The sequence below is a fragment of the Phaenicophaeus curvirostris genome, chromosome 2 (assembly GCF_032191515.1).
Source record: "Phaenicophaeus curvirostris isolate KB17595 chromosome 2, BPBGC_Pcur_1.0, whole genome shotgun sequence".
NCBI classification, from domain to species: Eukaryota; Metazoa; Chordata; class Aves; order Cuculiformes; family Cuculidae; genus Phaenicophaeus; species Phaenicophaeus curvirostris.
Genome location: NC_091393.1, coordinates 85,056,566 through 85,067,312, shown reverse-complemented (window position 1 = coordinate 85,067,312; position 10,747 = coordinate 85,056,566). Strand labels below are relative to the sequence as shown.

General features: G+C 48.8%; 1 protein-coding gene across 1 annotated transcript in view; it reads left to right on the top strand.

Annotated features, from left to right (window-relative positions):
* The first annotated feature begins 7,817 nt into the window (after nt 1–7,817).
* PARP1 (poly(ADP-ribose) polymerase 1) overlaps nt 7,818–10,747 on the top strand; it is a 32,613-nt gene continuing 29,683 nt past the window's right edge. The window contains exon 1 of the mRNA XM_069852718.1: nt 7,818–7,995. Coding sequence (XP_069708819.1) covers nt 7,876–7,995 — 120 coding nt within the window. The 5' untranslated portion in view covers nt 7,818–7,875. The remainder of the gene's footprint in view (nt 7,996–10,747) is intronic.

Below are 10,747 nucleotides of genomic sequence, written 5' to 3'. Positions count from 1 at the left end.
ACATTCATCATTGCTTTCTTTAATTTATGCCATATCTTCTCACTGTCCTGTATGCTTTAGCTCTCTGGTATGCTTTATGTACAGTTTGTATACAAATACAGTGCAAGAATAGTTAATCTGATTGTAACTAGTTAGCTCTAATTAGAGCAGTGTTGAAGCACAGGCATTCAGTGTAGACATTGTTCTCTGAGACCAGGAGAGCAGACATCAGCACTCCTGGGTTCTGCTTCCAGCTTCCCTTCTCTGTGTGATCACTACAGAGAGCTAAATGTAAATGAGATCTCTGGAATTAGAACACTGAAGGCAAGGCACCAAAATTAGTGGCTGAATATTTTGCAGATTTGTGAGTGCATCAGATACTCTTAATAAAGTTCTTATTTACTAGGACAAAGAAAATAATTATCCTTTCGGCAACCCCCTAACAGCTATTAATCACAAAGGAAGACTAAGATTCCCTATCAGGAATATACAATTTAAAAGACTCTCAAGATAAAATCCATACTTGGAGATCTTTAGTAACATGAACTTTTGTGATTGTAACAGTCAGAGCTGAGAAACACTTCAGAAAGAAAACTGGATGAGATAAACCATCAGGGCTCCTCATTGTGGTATTTTATACTAGTCCACAGTTTTCTGAAACCAGATGAGAACAGGGGAGCTAGACTGGGTTTTTACTAATTTATGACACAGGCAGGAATATTTACCTCTTCTAAATGAACATAAGCAATTCTGAGCTCTTAAGTAAAGCCAGGATCCTCAAGACAGGAAACATTCCAGATTTTTGGCAACTGAGGAAAAAGAGCACACAAAATTTCTAGGGTAGTATAGCATCCACTGTCAAAATTCATTTATTGCACTTAATGAATTACTGGAATTAGTCACATAATCGGTGCTCAAAGGCCTGAAAAAAACATCTTGCTGCTCACCTGGGCAAAACATCTAAACAAACATATGTCTGGCCTTTGCCTGACAAGAAGAGTCAGAGTGGGTAAAAGCAAAGCAAATTCTGTCTTCAGATAGGCTGGAAAAGCAGGGTGTCATCTGTAAGTGTCCATCAAAATTAGATGGGATTAAGATTTTGGATAAATTATAAAGACTAGCTGAGTCAGTAACTTGACACGTTTCAGTTCCATGTGCAGTTTCACTGCTTTTTAACAGAATGCAGGATGCTGTAAGAAGTCACCATTTCAAAGACGGTGATTGTTTCAGGGGCAGGTGACATTTGTGGAAGGGCTCTATAGATCTACGCAGCCTGAATATACCACAAAGCAGGCCCAAGGCAGTGGAAATATAATTTTCTCCTATAGCCCATTAATACAATGCTACTGAAAGTGTCATTGGCTTCTCTGTCCCTCTTAGCTCTCTGGCTCGTCTTTTCTGCTTTTATTCATTTTCAGAAACTCAAACTGGGAGCTGTATCTAGACTCTCTAGTTGGTACTCATGCTGCCCAATGTATATTTTCGCAGCTATGCTGGGCCAAAGGATACTCAGACTGCTGGTACAAGTAGCACAAGTATCTGGCACCCCAGGGATACAGTCATCTGCCATGGGGCCAGAGTAGCATAGTGATCTAGTCAGGAGTCACAGCTGAGTTTCAAACCTACATGGACATGAGATATTTAAGATTAGAGCTTCGGATGGGGAAACTGCCAGCCTGAACTAAGCTCCTTCTCTATAATGCTGTTGTTTGGAACTGGTTTATAAGGATCTGAGCATGAACTTCCCAATGCTCTCTCCTGGTTCCTGCTCTTGAACGTTTCCAGCGTTGCAGCTGGTGCTTCATTCCTTTGGCAGAAAAGGATTTTACAAGTGGCATCCAGGCAGGCAGGATACCTAACAGCTACATTGCAGCATAATGCTGGGGAACTCAGGAAAGGGAACAAGTCTCTGGGCAGCATCCACAAAAAAAATCCAAATGTAGCAAGGGAACCCAAAGAGGAGTTTGCCATAATTTTTCATAAACTGTGCTCAAGGCTGACCAAACGGCTATGGGATTAGCTGAGGATCTGGGAGATCTGCGGTCTGCTTTTTGCTTGGATGTGATTTCTCGTTGTTGTTAGCAGGTAGCAGAAATCAAGAATGGACCACAGCTGCCTCTTCAGGGAGTACTCATGCATTTCCAACTCACTGGACTGAGTGTTTCAAAGAAGGGTGATCATCTCTTCTCCATATTATGTCTCCTCATGATCATCATTAGTTAGGTATAGGCTTAATCTCCAAAATTCAATCTTATGTCCCTTTTAACATTTGCTCAACATCTGTCTTTGGCTGTAGACTCTGTGGTTCAATTAATCTGCCATGAGAACAAATTTTCTTTTACCCACTTCTTAATTTCCCAATCTCTAATTTCATCAAATAGTCATTTGTGTCTCAGTTGCCACATGGGAACTGTAAAACAAGGATAGTGATACAGGGATAATGTCAGAATGAGTATCTGGGTATCCTGGGCTGCATCAAAAGAAGTGTGGCCAGCAGGTCGAGGGGAGTGATTCTGCCCCTCTACTCCTCTCTTGTGAGACCTCATCTGAAGTACTGTGTCCAGGTCTGGAATCCTCAACGTAACAAGGATATGGAGCTGTTGGAACAGGTCCAGAGGAGGGCTACAAAAATGATCCAAGGCACGGAGCACCTTCCACACAAGGGCAGGCTGAGAGAGTTGGGCTTGTTCAGCCTGGAGAAGAGAAGGCTCTGAGGAGATCTTATAGCAACCTTCCAGTACCTGAAAGGAGCCTACAAGAAAGCTGGGGAGGGACTATTCATAAAGGCTTGTGGTGACAGGATGAGAGGGAATGGCTATAAACTGGAGAGAGGCAGATTTAGACTAGACATAAGGAAGAATTTTTTCACCATGAGAGTGGTGAGACACTGGCACATGTTGCCAAAGGAAGTTGCGGATGCCCCATCCTGGGAGGTGTTCAAGGCCAGGTTGGATGGGGCCTTGGGCAGCCTGATCTAGTGGGATGTCCCTGCCCATGGTAGGAGGATTGGAACTAGATGATCTTTAAGGTCCCTTCCAACCCTAACTGTTCCATGATTCTATGGATAACACCAGAGCCTGGCAAGCACCCAGGTACCAACCACAGCAAGTACTATGGTTGCACTCAGCTCTCTGCTACTGACTTCAGACTATAATCTTCCCGAAACTCAGGACGTGTAAGTCACACCACTATTATTTTACCACTGAATTTACTGAGAGCAGGTTGTTCGGTTAAGCTACCAGTCAGACTGCAATGCTGCTTCTCTTCAGTCACCCCCTCCTTCCTTGCCTCTTCCCACATCTATTTTCCCAGGCATCTGCAAAGCTGAAAAAACAGGTTTATTTAAGGAAGCTTTCTAAATAATGGAGGAACTGTCAGAGCTGCTACCCCGAGAGCTCTGCGCTGCTCTGTAATGCAAAATTGCTCAGGAGGCCTGAGAATAAAGTCAGCTCTGCGCCCTAGAACTTCACCTCTGCCCTGTGGGAACACTAAATTCAGCTTAAGAGATTGCATATGTTAACAGGAGAGAGGAGCCATGGGGGGGTTTTAAGCTATTAAAAACATTTTTTAGAATCAATATAGACAGCACTGAAATGGAGTTTTGTTACAAATACTGTCAAGTTGTCCAATATTAAAGGCCAGATAATACAAAGTCGCCCCTAGAAACAAATCCTGACTCGAGCAAGAACAGTTCTGTCATCCCTACAGGCTATAAGCAATAGTATTCCCTATATATGTCCAATTTTTTCTCACCCTTTAAGAGAGGCTTAGTGGGCTGGAAGTCTTGTAGGAAGGCATCTCAAGCATATGTTAGAAAGAGAGCCCAAAGCAACACAGTCTGGAAGATTTAGTGCTTAGGGTACTGTCAGCACAGTGTCAGGGGAAGCATTTGGTCCTGTGATGCTGAAGAGATTTCATATGGCTTCCTAGTACCAGGAGTTTGACCTGCTTCCCTCTGGCTTTCAGAGGAATCTAATGCAAAATGGCCCAGAAAGCAGAAGGCAATTCTCTGTGGTGCCCTGAAGCCACAAGCCAGGCACTTGAATGCTTGACATCGAGTCACATCATGAGATAATCAAAACTGTCAGAGCTGGGGCTTGGGTTGCTCTTTTCCTCTCAGCTGTTTTTCAGGGATTTACCTGTGGAGGTCAGAAATTGCTGGCGGCATCCTAAAGGTAAGTGAGACTCCTATATAATTACATGACTTCAGAAACAGATGCTTTAATAAAAATACCAAATGCCCTGACATTTATGATGAAGCCTGCAAATCAGACCTTTGATTATATCCTCTTCCTCACCTACACTCCTGTCCCCAGCACAGTGAGCCAGGGGAGCCATTAGTCGCAGGTGTGATGTGTGTTTTTCCTTACAAGCACTAAACTGTAAGCACCAGCAGCCAGTTTGGCATCTCAGTGTCAGTATTTGGAGATAACCAAAACTCAACTTTAGGGAATTTTGTGCTGTAATCCACGATTTCTGCTCTGGTAACAGAGAGGAAAACCAAACCATTGGTCTCAGGTGTGCATGCAGTACTTATCATCCAACAGGATCCCAAAAGTCAGCAGTCCACTGAGATGGGAATATTCTTAGAAAGGGATGTAGACAGTGTGCACGGGATTATAAAAATCATTCCCCTTTGCCTGCCCTTGCTCCTTCTGCAGCCCCTAAAAAACTCCACAGCCAAATGCAGGGGCTTTTGAAATACCGGATTTACTTAAAGGGAAGTTCCCTTGCAGGTGCCACTTCTGATGGCTCCTGCCAGAGCATTCTCTGTTTTGTAACAAAATTTAGATTCTCAGCGCTGTTTGTGTTACTGAGGGCCCCGCATGGGTACTAACTCACTGGTCCCTCACTGCCCTGGGACAGGAGAAGGGGTGTGTTGTGATCTACATATCACACTTGGGAAACAAAGGCGCAGAGTGAGGAAGGTATGTTGAATACTAGATTTATGAAAGGGGTTAATGTGATTTGGCAACTCTAACACCACAAATCAGGATGACAATTTGCCTACAGAAGATATTACATTGCAATAAAAAGAATCATAACAATGTAATTCTTTTAGTGTAGACATTCCTGCACCAAAGCAAGGCTAACACTGGTTATAACCATACAAAATCCTGTACGCTTTCTCAAAGTAAGGTTGAAGAGGCAAAGTGCCCAGAGCTTTCTGCTTAATCCTTTCAAGCAGTGTGTTAGAGCTCATTTGTACACAAGAACCACCGACCTCTTAAAGAAAAAAAACCTCACTAAACTCTCTTCTGTATAGTATTAACTTAGTGGTTTGCATTCACAACCAAAACAAAAACAGGCTAAACTTCAAATAGCCGTTTGTTACTGTCACTTTCTTTGTCTGTTTTCATGCTTGCATGCCTGTGAATGGCTGAGTATGGTTTTGTAGACTACTTCATGATATCTTACAGATCCCTGCTGGCTGATATCTTCATGATATCTTACAGATCTAGGCTGCAGATTGTGAAGCAGCACTTGGGTATTTAGACAGGGCTGCCTTTCCTTAGAAGTGCAAATGGCCCCAGCCAGAGGAAACACTAACAAGAAGCCATTTCACTTTTGCTCAAACCCTATAAATAAATATTGTATAAACAAGAGTATTTCCAGAGAAATTGGACAAATTCTTGGATGAAAAATTCCCTCCAGGATGACAGCATGCAGGAAATCCCTGAGCCACAAATTTTAGGAGGCTGGGAAACATTTGGGAGAGCAAGTACTGCTTGCTTGGCCTTTCTTATGTCAGCTCCTGTCAAATAGTCACTGGGAAAGGCAGGATATGAGCTAAACAGGCCATTGACTTGACTAAGGACAACCCTTCCAAGTCAATGCTTGTTCGTGTACAATTTGGTTTTCTCTTGGAAAGTCTGGGATGAAGCAGGGTGGCAGTAAGTTTGTTGAAATGGGTGAATGCAGCTCCATACCTCAATGCTAGTCATCTTCAAACTGGGTAAAGCATGCAGACATGCTAGGTAATGGGGGGAGAAACCACCTCTTGCTTCTGATTAGATCATCTAGATGAGCTTGTCTGGGTTTTTCATTTTTCTCCAGTGTGAGATTAAATGTGCTGATCTGCCTCTGAACCACTGGTGTCTGCTTCAAGGACTTCCATAACAAGGAATAAGAAATAGTGAAGACTGCTGTAGTGAGTATCTGTATCTGGCTGTGTGTATGCAGCACCACCTAGTGCTTTACAGAAATTTGTTTTCCCTCCTTCCCCAAATCTGTAGCGATATGTTCAAGATACATCTTTTCATCACTGGCACACTGCTAGTCTGTAGGCTGTTGGAGGGCTCGCTGTGAAGGCAAACACTCTGTGCGTTCATACCAAATGCATAACAGCCTGGAAGATGGAAAGTACAAGATTAGATGTACATTAACATCTCAGGCTACACTGATTTCTTGAGATGCCAGTGTGCAACTCTGACGTATACCTGTGAGGTGCCTGAAGACCACCCAGGACTGAATATCCTGCTTTATTTGAACCCGAGTTCCTGTAAAACTAACAACAAATACTAGCAAGAGTCTGGAATAACTTCAGTGCTCTCCTATTCCTTTCTCTAGGGAACCAATGCCTTCTGCTGATACTAGAGGGTATTACCTCCTGTAACAGAGAAAAAGCCAAGACTGAACTAATTGAAGCGCTCTTTTTTTGCTTTCTTCAGCATCCATTCTGCTTTACCAGACCGGAGAAAACTTCCACCTGGGAGTGAAATCACCCGGTGAGTATTTGGCCAAGATAGCTGCTAAGCACAGGTTATCCCAAGACCTGGGCAGCCTGCTTGCCATGGAAGGCTGTGCCCTGGGTGGAGGGGCTACCTCAGGAAGCACACAGCAAAAACTCCCTGTTTCTCCTCACTTGCCGGGGCTCCCCATAATAAGAAAACTCTTTGGAAAGCGAGCACCCTTTTATCTGGGCTGGGCAACACGAGGGAGTGATCTCCACCGATGGTTTGCAGCGAGACAAGAGCTGGAACAGGATGTATCCCCCACTCACATGCAGATGGATAAATTCTCCCAGAAATCTTACGCATATTCTATTACTTTCCAAGGGCTCATTTTAGTGTTATTATGAACTCCACAACAGTCAAAGCTCTTGCTGATTTGGAGCTTTGGCTGCAGCTCTGCCTGCCCTTGCCTTTGAGATGGGGAAGGGCTGTAAACAGAGGTGATCGCAGAAGCAGACACAGCTGCCCAGCACAGATCACACCGCACACGTTATAATCTCCAAAGAACGAACAGTGCCTGGATAAACGCCGCTTGAAAGAAAACACGGTCTCGGGGACATTCTGCCTGACTTTCAAACAAATACAGAGACCTAGACGAAAATGAAGTCTACTTTCGCTTAAATCAAAGATACTGCGCTCTTTGTGTAACTACTTCTGGCACCCCCAGCTGGAGCCGGGATGCTCCTCCCGCGTCCCCAGAGGCCCGCCCGCACCTTCCCGGGCGCGGGGGCCAGGACAGCGGCCCGGGCCGGCGGCTTCGCTGGCCGGTCACGCGCTGTTCCCGCGTGGCCGGGAGTTCGCCGCCGTCCGAAGGCGGTGGGGCCCACACCGAGGGCGGAGCGGAGGGAGAGGCACCGGGAAAAGCCGGTTACCCTTCGGCGGCGCCGCCGCGTCCCTCACCGAGCCGTCTGCTGGCGGGAGCTTTCCCGGGGACCGCGAGGGAACGGGCCACATGATGCGCCGGGCTCCGCCCCCCATTGATCCCCCCGCAGCAACCCGGAACGTTCCGCGCTCCGCCAGGTGCGCTGAATCGATACCCGAGCGGGAGATCCGGCCGGGTGCCGAGGCGGGGGCGCGCGCTCGGCGCTCGGCTACCGGCCCCGCGGGCGAGGGGGCGGGAGCGCGGGGAGGCACCGCGGCGGCGGGAGCGGCGGCGGCGGCGATGGCGGCGCCTGCGGAGAAGCTGTACCGGGCGGAGTACGCCAAGAGCGGCCGGGCCTCCTGCAAGAAGTGCGGCGAGAGCATCGCCAAGGACTCGCTGCGCCTGGCCCTGATGGTGCAGGTACCGCGTGGCGGGGCCGGGCCGGCCGCTCGGTTCCCCGCACCGGCGGAGCTTCGCTCCCCGCGCCCGCCGTGGCGCCCCGGGGCCGCTCGGCGCGGCTTCTCCGCGCCCTCCGCGGGGGCGAGAGCAGCCGGTTTCTAGCCCCGCGGGGGCAGGCGCCGTCCCCGTCCCGGAGCGCGAAGGCGAGGCGGAGCGAGGTTCCCCCGCCTCACCGGGGGCGCGGGCGGCGCCGCGGGCAGCGTCTGTCGCCCGGGCGTTCGGCGGCGGCTCGAGGAAATCTCCGTTTGGTGCGTGCCGTGCGCAGGAAACAAAAACCGAGTCCTGAAGCGGCTTAGAAGTCGTGAGTGGCGCGACGCTCCCCTCCCCTCCCCGCTGCCCGGGCGGGCGGGTGCGGGGGAACGGGCCGCCCTGCGGGGCAGGTTGGGGTTTGCTCGGGGAGGGCGAGTAGCTACCTGCCCTGGCCTTTCTCTACCCGAGGAGATGAAAAGACGCCCCCGGCGACCCGGTGTCGCGGGCGGACAGCGGGCTGAACCCGGCATGTGCCTCCTGCGGAGGGATGGGAGCGGGGGCGGGGGGCGAGCGCTGGAGCGGAGCCCCGCGGATGGGCGGGGAGGCTCCTGGCCGCTCGAGGAGCGATTTCTGGAGAACGTACCGCTGCGTGGCCCAGCCCCGCTGCGATGGGCGAGGAGGGGCTAGTCGCCCCTTGCCCGCGCCCCTTGCTTGCTGGGCTGCCCGGGTCGGAGCCTCTCGGAGGGAAAAGATCTGCCTCTGCTTTTGTTCCCCGTAGCCTCCGTCCCTGGGAAGGACGCGTAACCGTGCGGGTGCTGCAGGGTGTGCTCGCACGTGTTCCCGCTGCCTGTTTCTTTTGTTTCTCCTGCTGCCCTCAGTCGCTCTGCTTGAAGTGTCTGCTCCCCTCTGCTCCTCCTCCCCTGCTCCGGCTGCTGCTTCCCTCTCCTTTGTTATCCCTTCCTGCCTTCTCCGGCAGCTGAAGCTGATGTGAGGCGGATTGCACGGGGGGCTCTGGGGTCACAGTGTGCCCCAGCTCAGTTAGTGGGTTTGATTTTTGTCGGGTGAGGTTTACCGAGTGATCTCTGGGGGTAGGTGAGATAGTGGCATCCTTCACAGAGTCACTGCCTTGTAGCCAGCCATCTCACTCTAAACTGCTGGCCTTACACTAAACGCTTGTATTTTTTTTTTCCCCTCACAATGTCTTTACTTGATCACTTCCGCCAATGGCTTTCTCTCCCAGTTGCCAGTTTTTGTGTCAACAGAGCAGGTTTCACACCCTGCTGGCTGCTGTGCATCCTCCCTCACACGCCTGTGAGGACCTGAATTTCCCCAGGGCACCCAGGCCCCTGGTTTCCTCTTGAGGAAATCCCATGCAGAGCAGCCTCTGCACTGCTTTCCACGCACCAAAGCCTTTTGCAAGTTGTGCAGAAGTCACTGGGAGGCCCAAACCAAGTTGTTTGCTGGGTGCAATTTCTACTATTTCTGCCCGTATGTTTTGGTTTTTCAAATGAAGAGCTCTGAATGACAGTGAGATACCCAGTGTTTGGCCCAGAGCAGGCACCTGCAGGACCAGCACGGCTTTGACTTTTGCTTCCAGTTGGAAATGAGCAGTTTCTGTTATCCACAATGTGAAAGCAAACTGATCTCTCCTTTTTCCGTAGCTTGTTAAGGAAACTAAGGTCTATAGGTAGGTGAGCTCAGAGAAGTAGTGTAAACAATGTCTAGGTCACCTGGAGATTGCATTTTCCAGACAGCAGCTGTGCTCCAGATGCACAACTCCATGTACTGGAGATCTGCTCACTGCTGACATGAGTGCCTTAATGATTGCCTTAAAGCCAGCTCTGCCCCCTTCCATGCATCCCAGTGCCTTGGGTCCCTAGAGCCTTTTAGGGTCAGAGCCATGAGGTATCCTCTGGAAAAATTCCAAACAAGAGCTCAGGGCTGACCAACTTGCAGTACCAAAGTTGTGGATGACTTCCAGACATATTGAGAGCAACTCTAGGAAGGCTGCTATGCGGCTGTTGTGTTGTAAGGGTAACCTGGTCATCTGAATCCTGGCTTGTGGAAAGAGTCCAGCTGGAAATAGAAATGTCCTCTTACAGTTTTGGTTGATGGTTAATTGAGGTTGATGGTTAATTGAGGCTCCCAGTCTTGCAGTTCCACACCATGGTCTTCGAAGCCCCATCTTCCTCTTTCATGCTCAAAACTCTGCTGTTTTCAGCTTGGAGATCTCCATCCTGTTTGTCAGCGTTAAGTGGAATGCTTTCCTGTGTTGTTAATTCTGTATCATCAGTAATAATAATTGTACAATGCTGATTATTTTTTGTACAGCAGTTGTTTGGGTGCATTACTTGGAGGCAAACCACTGTACGGTTGTTTTGTCTGATGGGTAACTAAAATGGTGTCAGGTTGGTACTTCATGAGTTCTGAGCAAGCAGAGCACTTGCATGATGAGGCTGGTGCTAGGCAGGGCACTCTGGAGCTGCACTTCAGGGGAGGAGATGTGTTATGCTTCTGTCTTAATGCAGGACTTCATTGGGCTTGCAACGTAGGTTGGAAAAGACCTTAAAGATCATTGAGTCCAACCCTTAATCTAGCACTGCCAAGTTCACAACTGAACCATGTCCCTAAAAACATGCGTACATGTCTTTTAAATACCTCCAGGGATGGTGACTCAAGCACTTACTGGGGCAGTCTGTCCCAATGCTTGGTGAATACACTTTTTCATAACAATCAAATCTAA